General features: G+C 35.5%; 1 protein-coding gene across 4 annotated transcripts in view; it reads left to right on the top strand.

Annotated features, from left to right (window-relative positions):
- The window catches only part of WDR17 (WD repeat domain 17), a 118,330-nt gene that overhangs the window by 86,151 nt on the left and 14,658 nt on the right, over nucleotides 1-17,521 (top strand). For 3 of the 4 annotated variants that reach the window (XM_064371046.1, XM_021670105.2, XM_064371047.1), the window contains exons 14-23: nucleotides 321-470; nucleotides 558-688; nucleotides 979-1,104; nucleotides 2,551-2,706; nucleotides 5,897-5,961; nucleotides 10,030-10,162; nucleotides 10,950-11,041; nucleotides 12,433-12,532; nucleotides 13,808-13,947; nucleotides 17,047-17,067. In XM_064371046.1, the coding sequence (XP_064227116.1) occupies nucleotides 321-470; nucleotides 558-688; nucleotides 979-1,104; nucleotides 2,551-2,706; nucleotides 5,897-5,961; nucleotides 10,030-10,162; nucleotides 10,950-11,041; nucleotides 12,433-12,532; nucleotides 13,808-13,947; nucleotides 17,047-17,067 (1,114 nt within the window). The remainder of the gene's footprint in view (nucleotides 1-320; nucleotides 471-557; nucleotides 689-978; nucleotides 1,105-2,550; nucleotides 2,707-5,896; nucleotides 5,962-10,029; nucleotides 10,163-10,949; nucleotides 11,042-12,432; nucleotides 12,533-13,807; nucleotides 13,948-17,046; nucleotides 17,068-17,521) is intronic. The other variant, XM_064371045.1, reaches the window with a different exon arrangement.

The following is a 17,521-nucleotide window of genomic DNA, read 5'->3' as shown; positions in this document are numbered from 1 at the left end:
CAAATTCCTGGGCTCAACTGATCCACCTGCCTTGGTCTCCCAAATTGCTAGGATTACAGGCATGAGCCAACATGCCCAGCCTCTAATAGTTACTCAATTTTATATTCATATATATAGAATATATAAAATATTGCATTCTTGTATTATTTTCAGCCAATATATTAACTAAATTCAGGTAGAAGGTTGACTGTGAACCTTTCAGTTACTCAGAATATTTCTTCATAGCTTCAATTCTGTAGAATTTTTATAAAGTGCATATAAATAAAGAATATTTTTCAATGTTCACTTTAATTAAAATAAGGTGTTTTTTTTTTCATCAGGTTTAACCTGCCATCCCAGTCGCCCCTTCACTATGGCCTCTTGCTCCCGTGATTCTACAGTGAGACTCTGGTCATTAACACCCTTAATCACTCCTGTACAGATAAATATTCTGGCAGACAGATCTTGGGAAGAGATTATTGGGAACACTGGTATGGAACATATACATATATTAACGTTTATTTCTCAATAATGTTTTCTGAGAAATCTTTTGTCACTGAATTATGTCTGTTTTTCAGATTATGCTGTAGAACCAGGCACTCCTCCTCTACTGTGTGGTAAAGTGTCAAGAGATATTAGACAAGAAATAGAAAAACTAACTGGTAATTCTAGAATGAAAAAACTAAGATGGTTTTCAGAATGTTTATCCGTAAGTATTATAGGAATTAAATGCGAACATTTTCCCTTTAGCCAAAATGAATCATTACAACTATTGTCATTCACATATTTGCATGTACCATTCCAATTCATTGGGTACCTCTTAACATAATCTGTACCCTACAAGAAAGCAAATGTAAAACCAGAAACAATACATGAGATAATGTAGATTTTGTTAATTTTTAAATTTAGATATGCCTGCATTATAATATTTTTGAAGATGCAAAATACTATGAGGTTTTCAATTCACTATTACGTATTTATTTTTTATCAACTTTTTAGCCTCCAGGTGGCAGTGACAATGTATGGAACTTGGTTGCTGTGATCGAAGGACAGGATGATAGCTTACTTCCTCAGAACTACTGCAAAGGAATAATGCATTTGAAACATCTGATTAAATTTAGAACAGTGAGTAAAGTATGCAAATATGACATACCCAAGCAAATTTTTTTGCCTTTTCACTATTGTAATGTAAAAATGATTTTTGAAACATGTATGATTACATTAGTAGACTTAAATAAATGAACACTGAAGAGATAAATCTTTGATAGAACCGATCATAAAAGTGAATTACTTGAGAACAGATTAAGTTAATCATGGTTATCATAGGTTGAATCTCATGAAATTCTTTAAAGGTCACTTGGAACTCCTTGAAATGCTTTATCTTTCCCATATTAGCAGATGATTGTGACATATGGACTGTTCTAATTTTAGTCTCAAAGGGCCTAATAGGCTATTCTGGGATATGTTAGATATGTTAAATGAAAAATGATCATATTATAGCTCTTAATGAATTTCAGTAAAATCTAGTAGTTACCTCACCCCTGGAGCAATCTGTAGCACTAAGAGCAAAACCTATTCTAGGACCAGAAAGAAAAACTTGCTTATATATTTTCTGAAATACCTATAGTTAACTGTTAGAGCATGGAGACAGTTGTGCCAGATATGCGGATCTACTGCTCATAAAGAGCAGTTTTTTCCATCAAAAGGAAGTGCTTCTTTCATCGCAGACTAAACACCTAATGACTGTAACTGCAAAATCTATTTGATAGGAGAGGCAGCCTCTCTGTATTGTTGCATATTACTTTATCATTACCTTTTATCTGTTCTGTATAACTACAACACCTGGAGAGGCTTAAGGACAATGGGATTCAGTCTCTCCCCTCCTGCGTCCTGCCCCCACACACACTCCAAAATATTATGTTTATAAAGATATCATATTTTATAGAGAAATATATTTTTAAAATATTGACTTTCTAGAGCTATATGCTTTCGAAATATGTATTCATGTAATGTTATATGATCATCTGTTATGAACTCTTGTAAAACACGTTTTTAGGCCAGGTGTGGTGGCTCATGCTTGTAATCCCAGCACTTTGGGAGGCTGATCCTGACCAACATGGTGACACCCCATCCCTACTAAAAATATAAAAATTAGCTGTGCATGGTGGCGTGTGACTGTAGTCCCAGCTACTTGGGAGGCTGAGGCAGGAGAATCACTTGAACCCTGGACGCAAAAGTTGCAGTGAGCCAAGATGGCGCCACTGCACTCCAGCCTGGCGACTAAGCAAGACGCTGTCTTAAAAAATAATAACAATTTTTTTAAATTTTTAATTATGGATGCATAATAGTTTATGGAGTATATGTGATATTTTCATACAAGCATACAATGAGTATTGATCAAATCAGAGTAATTGGGGTATCCATCACCTCAAGCATTTATCTTTTTGTGTGTGTTAGGAACATTTCAATTCCATTCTTTTAGTTATTTTGAAATATACAACAAATTATTATGGTACATACAAAATAAAATATGACAAAAGTTTTAAATTTCTGTTTTCTTTTTTAAACCAGTCTGAAGCTCAAGAACTAACAACAGTCAAGATGTCCAAATTTGGTGGCGGTATTGGTGCACCTACTAAAGAGGAAAGACTGAAGGAAGCTGCTGAAATCCACTTGAGATTAGGACAAATTCAGAGATACTGTGAACTTATGGTTGAACTTGGAGAGGTAATGTGCTATTAAAGTAAAACTAATGAGTTTAACATAGTAGTCTAAATACTAAGAATATACTCAATTTTAAGTCTTAAAAATATGAATCTCAGCACTTTGGAGACCAAGGTGAGTGGATCACTTGAGCCCAGGAGTTCAAGACTAGTCTGGGCAACACAGTAAAACCCTACCTCTACAAGAAACACAAAAAATTAGACAGTCATGGTGATGAGCACTTGTAATCCCAGCTACTTGTGAGGCTGAGACGATGACTTGAGCCCAGGAGGCAGAGGTCGCAGTGAGCTATGATCATAGCACTGCACTCCAGCCTGGGCTACAGAGAGACCCTATCTCAAAAAAAAAAAAAAAAAAAAAAAAAAAGCTTATATTTTTTAAAGATCTAATTGATTCTCTGCCAATCTGATATTAAGTGTAGACTCTAGGAGAATAGTTATCAGAGTGTTCCAGGGCAGCAGCATTAGCATCAGTGGGGACCCCTATGCATCCTCACCCCAGACCTACAGAATCAGAGACTGTAGGGATGGAGTTCAGCCATCTTGTGTTTTTATAAGCCCTCCATGTTATTCTCTTACATGCTGAAGTTTGAGACCTACTGCCCTAGGCTGGAATCTTAACTTCTTAAAATCAAACATACAAACAAACAACTATGTTGGCTAATTTGTTCACAGTAGAATCCCCTTGCTAATACTACTTATTATAACTAAATCCTGCACTGGCCAGAAGGGTTTCTGCTGAGTATCATCTAATAAAGAATGGTCCTAAGACACATCCTGATTGTTTAATGGAGGACTAAATCAACAGAACTGATTTTTACAAAGAGGTTAGGATGAATTTATGCTTTTGCTACCCTTTGGTAGATGGGTAGTGACTACAATGGAACACAGGGGAGAATAGGGCTTCTATTTCTTGACCCTGGGTGTTGATTACATGGGCATATTCAGTTTGTGTAAACTTATTGGACCTTTCCCTTTTCTTTGTATGCATTTTAGTTCAATGAAAATTCTTCCTTTCCCTGCCTCACCAAAACAAAGGTTAGAATGGACTTATTTCATAGCTTATCATCTTTTAAAATGTCTAAGTTAGTTCATTGTTTAGTGACAAAGAGTGATATTAAGAATGCTTGTAAATAATATAAAGTAAAACTAAACAATATGGTCACATTAAAAATAAATCAAACTTAAATTTGGCTCACAGTTTTACTTTCGATATACTTCAAGACAAACAATGAATTACTGCTTGACCCCAAACAATAAAATGTGCCATTTTAAAATGTTATCAAAAAGGCATTATAAATTTAGAAGTATTTAATTTAGGAGCAACATAAAAATTTTCCTTATTAAATAGTAAATATTTAACTAAAAGTTACTCCGTTAAGCAGCATTACTGCAGAGATCTATCAAAAGTTAAGGAGAAAGGAATTAGTAAATTTTGGTAGAACAGTGTAATTCTTTAGCTTTCTGAGTTTTATATTTGATTCAATGTAATTTAAATTGTCTTTAAATCAAATGCTATCTCAATCAGGTATCTGTTTGTGAAGCTTAATAATTTTATTGTTGTGCAGGTTCATCAATGTACTTAATAATCCATAAAACTGTGCAAGTTGTTAGAAATATGGGTGTCCTTAGAGTCATTCATAATCACTTCCTTAGGAATTTTTTAAATTTTGTTTAAGCTTAATATTGTGGGGATAGGTAAACATTTAATTTTTTTGCTTATTAAACATGTTTCTATTGAAGGAGGTTGGTGAATTCAAAGTTAATTTAATCTACATTCCAACTTCTTTCTTCCATTAGAGACAGATTTCCCTGAAACTATATTGTGAGATACGTTTTAGGTAATATGATTTTAAATATGTAGTATTAAAAATTGCCTGTTTAAAATTTAACATTATTTTCTAGTTAATTACCAATTTTCTAGTGATAATTATAGTAGAACCTTAATGCTTTGAAGAGCCTTAATTAAAATGAAATTTTGATTCATGTAGTGATATTTCAGAAAATTCTCTTCTCAGTTCCACTCTAGACTGGAATTCAGTGAAATCTATATTTTCGTATAACAGTCACAATTCACAATCAGCCTTTATTAAACAATGAGCTTCTTCAATAGAAGTCTAATTTTTAATATGAAGACAAGTATTATATTATCAGTTAAATGAAGAAATGACAATAAATACAATTTATTAAAATGAATAGGAAAGGAACAAAATCAAAATAGTTGGTATATTTGTTCAATATAAGCAGCAGTGAAATAAAAATGTTAGTATTATTTTGAACACCGTAGAACAAATTACTCTGGAGTTGTATTAGAAGATGAGTCAACGTATTTTTCAAAGTACATATTTTAGTTTCTATTCCTTTTCTCCCCTTCCTTTCTCTCCCTCTCTCCGTCTCTCCTTCCATCTTTTTCTTTCTCTCTAGGTTTAGGACTGGATTTTCCCTAAATAATAGAATTTTACATATTTTATTTTAAAATATTTTAATATGTAGAGACTTCAAAAATTTGTGGAAAATGGAATTAAAAGATAACAATAAAAAATAAATATTATTTTTAACTTCTTCAAGCTCCATCAAGTTTGAGACACTTTTATAAGTGATAACACCAGCCATTTAGTCCTTCCCTAAAGAACTGAGGGTCGTTGGGGTTTAACCATGTTAATACAGTCTTTACTTTTTTATTTTTTTTGAGATGAGGTCTCACTCTGTTGCCCAGGCTGGAGCTCAGCGATGTGATTATGACTTACTGTGCCCTCGAACCCCTGGGCTCAAGCAATCCTCTCCCCTCAGCCTCTCAAGTAGCTAGAACTACAATTGTGCACCACCACACCTGGCTAATTTTACGAAAAAAATTTGGTAGAGATCAGGGTCTTACTCTGTTGCCCAGGATGGTCTCAAAATCCTAGCCTCAAGAAATCCTTCCCCCTCACCCTCCGAAAGTAATGGCTTTACAGGCATCAGCCACCATGCCCATCCTCTTTTATATTATCGAGAGAGGTAAAATTAGTGCTATTTAAAGATTTTTTTAAGATTACAAAACAAAAAGAAGTAAGAAGGTACCAAATCAGGATTCAAGAACTCTAAAAATACTGTATTATAATATTATAACTACAAATCTATTTTTTAAGTGTCTTAAGAATTGCACATTGCAACCAAAATAAATATGCTTCTGCTCTTTTTGCCTTCCATTCTAGTGGGACAAAGCCCTGTCAATTGCACCGGGGGTCTCTGTGAAATACTGGAGGAAGTTAATGCAGCGGTAAGGCACAGAGAGTCCGTGTTAAAATAGATGTTTTAAAATCATGTTAAAATAGAAGTAGTATATAAATATGGGAGTAGCTCTTGAGATTTCTTATTCTTATGTTGTCTTAAATAATAACTGAATTTTATATCCACTGATATAATAAAGAGTTACAAGTAATTTTGGTGTTCTTGGATTTGACTTGACCTCTGATGAAGATAGCAGAGGGCAAATTTCCCCATATCAATGGAGAGAAGGACAGATCAGCAAACATACTCACTGATTAGTAAGCTGTTATTGAAACATAAGTGGTAAGATTTTCTGAAGGTTAGCATAGATTTGTTACTATGAATTATCTCAAAAATTTCTCTGCAGGCCCTAATTCCTGCCATTTCTTCCCCATGGACACGAGGGAGGCAGTGATGATAAAGAAGAATCTGACTACTGAGGAAACTTAACTAAACATTCTTGTTTTAGACTGCAGTAAGCCAACAAGATTTTTTTCAAGTGTATTAGTTTCCTGGGGTTGCTGTAAAAGAAAACTACCATAAAATGATGACCTAAAACAATAGAAATGTATTATCTCAGAGTTCTAGAGGCTGGAAGTGTAAATTGAAGTTTTTGTCAAAGTTGGTTTCTACGGGAGGCTCTGAGAAAGAATAGTTCCAGGCTTCTCTCTGGGTGTCTGGTTGCCTGCAGTCCTTGGCATCTTGTGGCTTTTAGACGCATCACTCCAGTCTCTCCCTTATCTTCACATGGCATTATTCCCTGTGCGTCTCTGTGCCCAAATTTCCTCTTCTAATAAGTCATGAGTCATATTGGATTGAGGGCCTACCCTAATACAGTATAGTGCCATATTACTTTAACTAATCATATCAGCCAAGACTCTATTTCCATATATGGTTACATGCACAGGTATCGTTGGTTATGACTTCAACATATTTTGAGGAACACATTTCAACCTACAACATATGATTATTCTCTGTTCTATTTTATTCTAATCTTTTCTATGCTATTCATCCATTTAACAAATGTTTATTTAATGCCTACTATATGCCAATCACTGTGCTAAGCTTATAGAGTACTACATATTATTATGTAATTACCTTTCTTCTGGCATTAAAAACAGAAATTTGGAGTTTTCTTTTATGGAACATGGTTTAGTGGCAAAAAATCAACTGCTGCTTACAGACACAAGTAAAAAGCAATCAAAGGCCAAACATAAATTTCAGAAGGATTAACACATTTGCCGTGGGAAAGTAGACTGTTCCCTAGCACCTGCTCTCCCAACAGTAAGTTAAGCAACAGGCTGATTCTAGCCCTCAGACTTCAGGCTCCTTCTCCTGAGCTTTAAGAATCCCCAAAGCTCTAAGTCCCTGTTCCCTCACAGCACAATTGCGAATGTTATTGCCCTCACTGAATCCTTAATAAAGCAAGTTAGCAGAGGCTATTTATTTCACAAAACATTATTTCAGTGTCAGCAAAAACTTAACGGAATTCCATTTAAGACCAAGGTGGAGTCACTTAACATTATAGAATAAAAGTAAACATTTTGTATTATGCATGATTATTGACATCCTTTACTAGCATCTAGTATTAATATGCTACTACATTGCTTTCTATATTAGGTATCTATGAGTGTAAAATGTGCTGTATCCTCAGATAAATTGGAACAAAGGAAACCTGAGCAAGATTGGTACATATGAACTGAGCTATAAAGAATACATAGGAGATAACCAAGTGAAGAGGCTAGAGGACGCATCCCAGGCTGAGGGAGCAGAGTATAGGAACTCTGTGAAAGGAGGCTGCTGTAGCTGAAGTGCAGGAGCCGGGGGATGTGATGCCAAGGGAGAGTAAAAAGGTAGGCACAAGCTAGACATTTTAGGGCCTTGTAAACATAGTAAACTTTTAAAATTTTTCTTTATCCTAAGAGGAACAGAAGGCATTAAAGGGTTTTAGTTTTAAATAGGGTAGAAGGGGATGTGACCAGCTTTTCATTTAGAAGGTCTACACAAGCTGACTGGGCACGGCTCATGCCTGTAATCCCAGCACTTTAGGAGGCTGAGACAGGCAGCTTACCTAAGGTCGGAAGTTCAAGACCAGCCTGACCAACATGGAGAAATCCTGTCTCCACTAAAAATACAAAATTAGCCAGGCGTGGTGGCACATGCCTGTAATCCCAGCTACTCGGGAGGCTGAGGCAGCAGAATCACTTGAACCAGGAGGTGAAGGTCGCAGTGAGCCGAGATTGTGCCATTGCGCTCTAGCCTGGCCAATAAGAGCGAAACTTTGTCTCAAAAAAAAGAAAAAAAAAAAAAAAAGAAACTCTGCACAAGCTGAAATATCGAGAACAGATTAGAGAAGGTCAATAGCAGATATGAGGAGATCAGTTAGAAGGCCATTAGAAGAGCTGAGTCAGGAGACAGCAGTAGCGTGGATGCCATACGTAGTGACGGGGGAGAATGAGGAAAGTAGACAAATTTGATATATCTAGGAGTTAAAATTAACTGGATTTGGTAATAGAGATGAGGAAGATGTCACAAATAATTGTTAGGTTTTAGGTTTGAAAAGCTGGATAGAACTGTTGCTAATCACTGGGATTTAAACACAAACAACCAAAACAACAGCAGCAAGAACATTAGGATTTGAATCAAATGGCACATAAGATCATTAGTTCTCTTTGGACATGCTGAGCTTGAAGTTTCTTGTGATTTTAGTGGCATTTTTCAATAGGCAGTCTTGATTTTGTAGCCCAAAGAAGAAATCTGGACAACGTGGAGGTTATTGTTGATCTTAGTAAGAGCTGTTTTGGTAGAAAGAAGGAGACTGAAGCAAGATTAGAATAGATTTAGTGGGGAAGGAAAAGGAGGATGCAGATGGGAATATACAAAACTCTTCCAATTCTATTTCATTTGTCTTTAAAAGCCAACGCCTGATTTTCTCTGCCCCTTAGCCCATGTAGGCAGAAAATGGTCTCTCCACAACTCCTGCATTTGTATTTTATAGATCCAGTCATCCATCCAGATTGTCAGTCTCTAAATCATAGTTTCAAATGCCAGGGGAAGTAGATTATTATTCCTAACCAGCTTGTTTCTAAACAGCTATAACAAGAAAATCAAAGTCACATAGTAAAAACGTAGCTGTTGAGGAGTACTTTGATGACTCTGTGAAATTAGAGACTGTTAACAGTTAGCTAGCAAATACCATGAAAAATATTTTCTATTTTCAGCATGAAAAATACTACCCCTACCCAAAGATTAAAAATTGGACTCTGGTTTAATACAAATGCTAGCATAAATTTAATATTCCAGGTTATTTTAAAACAAAACTGAGGTTAAACATTGAGGGTAGAATTAGGTAGGGGTTAGTCACTGAGAAAATGCCTGAGACTTAGATGGGAAGACACACACACACACACACACACACACACACACACACACATACACACACACAGAGTAATAGGTGCAGAGAGACAGAGACAGATATATGGAAATAGACACATGTACACTCTTCACAGTCTCCAAAATTACCATCCCCTTTCTCCCTTCACATGTCTGGAACAATATTTTTCTTTAATCTTCATCACTTAGGGCACATATGGAAACTTAATATGTTTCTATATTATCCGTCTTAGTGATTTTTAAGCTACTTGACTTTCAAGGCTCTCTATTCATTTTATGCTTCCTAAAACAATTAAAATTATCTGTCCTTAACAATATAAATACACACATAGTTGCTTAATCCACCTGATATCCTATCACACATATCTTGTTTGAAACATATTTTTGAATAAATTAATTGCCCATTTTAATAGATAAACGACATTGATTTTAAGACCTAAAATGTTCAGGCATATTTTATGTCATGGTCTAAGGGCAAACAAGTACCTATATTATTTATTATTTCACAAAACTTTTATCTGTCTTCCACATGTAATCTGATTATAAAATGTCTTTTTTAAAAGTGATATGCCAAAGGGCTTTATGAAATCAGCTACAAATTTTAGCCATACTTTCAGAAAATCTCAATTCACCTAAAAACCTTCAAAATAGTATATTATTTAAAAAACTGTCTTTATTTTATTAGGAGAGCCGACCAGTTGATCCAGGAAGATAAGGATGATGTCATTCCATACTGCATAGCCACTGGTGATGTGAAAAAACTAGTTCATTTTTTCATGTCAAGAGGTCAGCTTAAAGAAGCTCTGCTTGTTGCACAGGTACAAGCACATAATTACCCCAGCCGCATACATGGATGGGTGGGCATGTAGAAGGGAGAAGATTGTGTTGACTGGCTCACCCACACAGAATTGATAAAATCACAAAGGGCGTGGCTACTGCCCTCCTCACTGGCCTTCTATCTCATCATTTTAGATCATACTATTTTTTTTCTGGTCACAGTGAACTTATTTTATTTTATTTTATTATTTATTTATTTATTTTGAGATGGAATCTCACTCTGTCACCCAGGCTGGAGTGCAATGGCACGATCTCAACTCATCACAACCTCCACCTTCCCAGTTCAAGCGCTTCTCCTGCCTCAGCCTCCCGAGTAGCTGAGATTACAGGCACCCGCCACCACACCCAGCTAATATTTGTATTTTTAGTGGAGACGGGGTTTCTCCATGTTGGCCAGGCTGGTCTCAAACTCCTGGCCTCAGGTGATCCTCCTGCCTCAGCCTCCCAAAGTGCTGGGATTACAGGCATGAGACACCACACCCAGCTGAACTTACTTTAGATCTTTAAACACACGAGTATCTCTGAACTCTAAACTTTTCATGTGCTGCTGAATGTTATATACCATCTATTTGGAAAACATTTTTTTAGTAATAATTTACTGGAAGCTTTTTTGCTACACACAATTAACATCTCATTTCTCAAATGCTAAGATTATCTCCAAATTATAGTATAAATTTCAAACATTAAGTATACTTTGCTCAAAATAGTATTCTGAAATTTGTCAGCTATCAATAATTAGCTAAAGAATAATGTTTAATTAAATTCTAGGCTGCTTGTGAAGGAAATATGCAAACCTTACATGTTTCTACACCTAACGGGGCTTCATATTCTGATGATATCTACAAGGAAGACTTCAATGAGTGAGTGATTTATTTGCTTTGGGTCCGTATTTTTATGGTTGTCTTCCCTTTAGGAATTTTTGAAGCCTCTATAATTCATCCTTCTTTGTATACTGAGGACTTGACTGCCTCAACCACACTTCTCACCGTGATACAGTTCCATTACAGCATCTACTCCTAAATGAATTGGAAAATTTCAGGCATGGAGACACAGTTTATACACATTTTATATAGCTTTCAGAAAAGCAAAATGCATCTCACTAGAGAGATTGCAAGTAAAGCACTATACACTTAAAAACTAATCAAACCTGTTGGAGAGGACCAATGATGAAAATAAGGTGAGCCGGGCACAGTGGCTCACACCTGTAATCCCAGCACTTTGGGAAGCTGAGGCAGGAGCTCAGGAATTGCCTGAGCTCAGGGGTTCCACACCAGCCTGGGCAACATGGTGAAACCCCGTCTCTGCTAAAAATAGAAAAAAATAGCTGAGCATGGCAGTGTGCGCCTGTAGTTCCAGCTACTCAGGAGGCTGAGGCAGGAGAATTGCTTGAACCCGGGAGACGGAGGTTGCAGTGAGCCGAGATCGTGCCACTGCACTCTAGCCTGGATGACAGTCAGACTCTGTCTCCAGAAAAAAGAAAGAAAGAAAGAAAATAAGATTGACTTCTTATTCATGTTTTAATCTAAAGTTAGTGTATATAAGTTCATAGTAATGTAGTTTACAATCCTATGGCCCCATTATTGGTGTCTAAAATAGCATTTGGTCTTCTTTTAAAGAAGAAATCCCGATATTTATTTTAAAAAGAAATGGAAATTAGAATTTTTCAGCCTTTTAACCTTTTTTTAATCCAGTAGTCTGCCTTCCCCCATCCTTTCTATTTGCTCCTATTATTACCCTAGAAAATAGGATATTTAAACTTTTAAGACACTCATCGAGTAGAAGAGGATCATGAAATGTTAAGCAAATAATGTGCTAGGAATAATGTATTCTTGCCTGGATCTTTACTGCCATTCTCTGTCATTTCTAAGCTTGACATTTTAAAAAGCTAACATATGCTGGCTGTATTTTGGATCCCACCTAAATTTTGAAAAATTTCAGTTCAAACTGTAATTCTTCTAAGCTTAACTTCCCCTGTAGCTGAGTCATAAATTGTCCAATTCATGACGGTAGGCTTTTAAAATCAGGCTTCTCTTCTGACAGTTGTGGGTATTGAGGGAGATAGAGGCTTATCAGAGCATATACTTGGAAAGACCAGTTTCCTGATTATTTTTTTCCAAAAACAAGTCTTTAAATCAAGCATGTCAAATTCAATTTTATTTGGTCTTTTTATCATCCCTTTTAAAAAGTATGAGTTCACTTTTAAAACGGAATATGTCTGTTTTTATAGAATACATACATTTACTCTTTTTAGACTCCTGCATACAGTCAGTAAAGAACTGGCAGAATGGTATTTTCAAGACGGCCGAGCAGCACTAGCCGCATGTTGCCATCTTGCCGTAGATAATATTGAGGTACGACACTTAAAATTGGTTTATGTGAATGAAAAGTTGTTTAGATAATATCATGGTGTTTCAGAGGAAAAGATACAGTGACTTTCTGTGTGAGATCTGGTTTTGCATGCCTTCCAAGCCTGAGTAATTAAGTAATTGCATTCCTAATTAGTGCACATAAACTATGAGCTCTTGTTTTAAGCACACATGAACTATGAGCTCTTGTTTTCTTTTATTTCTACCACAAGATACATATTTGTCCTGTAATCCCAGCACTTTGGGAGGCTGAGGCGGGTGGATCACGAGGTCCAGAGATCGAGACCATCCCGGTCAACATGGTTAAACCCCGTCTCTACTAAAAATACAAAAAATTAGCTGGGTACTGTGGCACGTGCCTGTAATCCCAGTTACTCAGGAGGCTGAGGCAGGAGAATTGCCTGAACCCAGGAGGCGGAGGTTGCTGTGAGCCGAGATCCCGCCATTGCATTCCAGTCTGGGTAACAAGAGCGAAACTCCGTCTCAAAAAAAAAAAAAAAAAGATACATATTTGTAACAACCTTGCTTTAAACATTTTGTCATACATGACAAGCACCAGTATAGTAAAGGAAAGAGTCACTAGACTTGGACCCAAAATAACTGAGTCTTGTTTCTCTTACATACTGGCTTTGTGCACATCATTTAACCCTCAGAATCTCAAATGTCTTCAAATCTAAAATGAAAACATGAACATCTGACTTACCTATTTCACATGTAGTCATTAGGATTATAAGAAAAAATACAAATGAAAGCACTTATTTTTCAGTATATTATTCACAAGTTATATTTTTAAGGTACTTTTTACTTGACTCACTAATTTAATAAGGAAAATGTTAAGTAAAGATATAGATTCTATTTTGCATTTATCCTTAGATATGTTGGCTTTAGGAAATGATTGATAACTTACATAATCTTGAAGAAGCTCTTAAAATTTTACATTTTTTTTCTGATATGGAGAGTGAAGGACATATTGAGAATATTGTAGAGTGTTATTAATTAACAACAGAAATAGAACCAAGGGTTCTAAACTCTTTAATTCTGCTCTGTTAAAATTTTCTGTATGTCTCATTAATAACTTTTCCACCTAAAAGGTGCAATTACTCTTACATAGCTACTTTATAGGAATATTACAGTCAATATTTTATAAGAATAATTGATTTATAGGTTAATACTGCTTTATCTGCTTTATGAGCTTGGAGGGGAATGATGATCCTACCCAGCATCTATGCAACTGAAGAAATTATTTTCTTATTGAGCAAGCTTGCTATGGCATACCTGATTCGTGGAAATGAACTGGAGTTGGCAGTCTGTGTGGGCACAGTACTAGGAGAGTCTGCAGCACCAGCAACCCACTATGCCCTAGAATTACTGGCAAGAAAGTGCATGATGATTTCAGTATGGTAAGAATTTTGAAATTCAAAAAATAATTTTATAGTGATAGGATACATTTTTAAAACATTATAAATTCCATTTGATAAGATATGCATTGGGAAGCATACACACTGGGGTCTGTAGTGGGGAACTAAGGGAGGGACAGTGTGGGGTGGGGAGTTGGGGAGGGATAACATGGGGAGAAATGCCAGATATAGGTGATGGGGAGGAAGGCAGCAAACCGCATTGCCATGTATGTACCTATGCAACAATCTTGCATGTTCTTCACATGTACCCCAAAACCTAAAATGCAATTTATATATATATATATATATATATGTGTGTGTGTGTGTGTATGTTTAAAGAAAATCAAATCAGATTCTTAAAGAATTGTGATAGGAAGAAAGTATTTGCCAATAAATAAACCCTAGACTATGAAGTAATATATATATATATATATATATATATATATATATATATATATATGTGCATGCATTGGGAGAATATAAGATCACCTTGTTTATAAAGGATAAGATTATGGAAGGAAATGGTGATATAACAATGTCATAATGATGAGAACTACCATGGCTGTATAATGAAATCTGCCATGATCCATTCTGAAGTAGCCCAGTTGTAATTCTATAATGTTTTGAGCACCTAGAGTATCATGAGACAACAAATGTGCTCTTCATAAGATGATCAGAACACATATTCCCACGTCTTAAAATTCTGCATATCTATACTTTTTTTCTTGTCAGATCTTGTGTCCTATTTTTAATTTGGACAATAACATCGCTTTTCTAATGTAAAGCGGTAACAAAAATGGTTTTGCTGGACACTTGAAATAGGACATCTCCCCAGACTCTGGCAATATCCAAAGAAATCCACCCTGGGAATTAACTGGGATAGCCCGGAAATCCAGGGCAAAGCAATTCTGTATCTTCAGAGTCCCGACCTTAAGTCAGACAATACATTATTATGGAGGTTCTATTAGGAAACAAGTGATTCTGTATGTCAGTAGATGTTTATTGAATAAAGATTATTTTAGATTTTTATCTTTTTTTCTCTCAAATACTTAGGACCTCAAGAAGTTTCTAACTTGTTTATCAGCACTATGACCTTTCCCCATTACAAATCCTATGCACGCACACACCCCACCCTTAAGATGGAGCTATACAGATGACTAACTATTGAACACTATAGTTGGTAATGATAATAATGAATGCTAACTAACATTTCTATACTGCTTACTCTGTGCCAAGCACTATTTTAAGTACTTCATATGTAAAAATTCACTAGGTTCTATGTGGTAGCTTTTAATTTTCCTCAGGTCTCGGTAAGTAGTAAAGCCAAGATTCAAAGCTACATAAATCAGCTCTGAAGTTTGCATTCTTAGCTATCAGACTACTCAGGGTGAACATCCCTAATCCAAAATTCCAAAATCCAAACTGCTCCCAAATCCGGAACTTTTCAGGTGTTGACAAGACACTACAAGTGTAAAATTCCTTGCATAAGTACACAAAAATGTATTTAATGCATAAATTATTTAAAATATTATATAAGATCACCTTCAGGCTGTGGGTATAAGGTATGTATGAAACATAGCCTTTATCCCTTAGATATCTTATTATGTATATGCAAATATTCTAAATTCCAAAAACGTCTGAAATCAGAAACACCTTTGGTCCCAAGCGTTTCAGATGAGGGATACCCAACCTGTACCACTTCCTTATTTGGAGCTAACTCGGAAGAAGAGCAACCTTGCATTCTTCTTTTTTGTCTGCATCTGAAGGTTTTATAGTGAATCAGGAATTTCAGAGTTGTTTTAATTTTTACATATATCTTACAGTAATATAAGTGCTCCCTTCCCCCACTAAAATGTAATAGTACCCTACCATCAGTTGTAGACTTCAGTGTATTTAATGGTGATCCCTCTGTCAAGAACTATAGTAGTCAGTTACATAGAGACTTGCCTTCATCTCAAAGCATGAAGTCTAATTCAAATTATTTGTTCACAAAGGTGGCTGACTTTATGCTAAAATTCATCATCAAATGAAAGGGGATTTGTTTTTTAAAAGTGAAGGTAAAAAAACACAGTGGCTCACGCCTGTAATCCCAGCACTTTGGGAGGCCAAGGCGAGTGGATCACCTGAGGTCAGGAGTTCGAGACCAGCCTGGTGAACATGGTGAAACCCCATCTCTAGTAAAAATACAAAAAAAAAAATCAGCCGGGCATGGCAGCAGGCACCTGTAATCCCAGCTACTCAGGAGGCTGAGGCAGGAGAATCACTTGAACTCGGGAGATAGAGGTTGCAGTGAGCCGAGATCATACCCCTGCACTCCAGCTTGGGCAACAAGAATGAAAGTTTGTATGAAGAAGAAAAAAAAAATACAGCGAAAGAGAAATAACAGTATACAGTTGACCCTTGCATAATATGAGGCTTAGGTGTGCCAACCCCCTAAGCAGTCCAAAATTCATCTGTAACTTCCAACTCCCTCAAAACTTAACTACTAATAGCCTACTGTTGACTGGAAGCCTTACTGATTAACATTAACATCCAATTAAAACCTATTTTGTATCCTGTATGTATTACTACATTCTTACAATAAAGTAAACTGGAGAATAGAAAATGCTATTAAGAAAATTGTAAGGAAGAGAAATTGATTTACTATTCATTAAATGGAAGTGGGTCATAATAAAGGTTTTCGTCCTCATTGTCTTCATACTGAGTTCAAACCCATTTGTAACATCATATGTTACATAATATGACTAAACATTTTTCAATTCACTATGTCTTAGTTACTTTTAAGAAAAAAAAAACTTATTTCTTGTAACTCCCCCACCCCAAGAATTCTTTTTTAATATATCCATAGATATGTGTACCAGAAACCAGTAAACAATTTAAATATGGTGCTGATTAGCTTTATTTTCAGGAGAAATCTGTAATCCTCATGGCTATTAAGTAGAGTTGCACAGATTTTAAAAAGATAGCTACATCGTTTGTAAAGAATGTACATAATTTTTAAACTATAAACACTTCATGTTTTTTACATTTACTGGTAAAAGTCTGTTTCTTCCTGATATTCATCGTATAATCATGGTATTCATATTTAATATTTTCTTTTAGCTTTCCATCTGTTGGATACAGGTATTATCTACTTTTATTTAAAAACATGTTCATTTAATACATGCCTTTATTACTTGAATACTATCTCTATATTAAGAAATATTTATTAACTATTTTCACATCATTTTATGGCCAATTCACATACCGTATATTGTATATGGTATGCCAATTCGCATACCATAATTTCATGTGCTGTAATTTATAGCACGTGAAACCTGACTACAAAGTAATGAGAAAAGTTCCTATAATCACTCATGATTTTTTAATTAAACGTTGTACAATAAATGAACTGTGACTTTCTGCAATACCAAATAATGGCTAACTCAGCTAAAGAGAATAAAATACCTATTCTGATAGTGAAATTTTAGATTTTAGATCATTTGATTGGTCTATTTCATTTTTATATATACATTTGTCCCCATTCATGTACTGAATTCTCAAAAAAGAGTGAATTTGATTAAACATTGAAGGAAAT

The sequence above is a fragment of the Aotus nancymaae genome, unplaced genomic scaffold, assembly GCF_030222135.1.
Source record: "Aotus nancymaae isolate 86718 unplaced genomic scaffold, 86718_ANA_hifiasm-v0.15.2.pri h1tg000115l, whole genome shotgun sequence".
Lineage (NCBI taxonomy): Eukaryota > Metazoa > Chordata > Mammalia > Primates > Aotidae > Aotus > Aotus nancymaae.
This window is presented reverse-complemented; position numbering and strand designations above follow the sequence as displayed.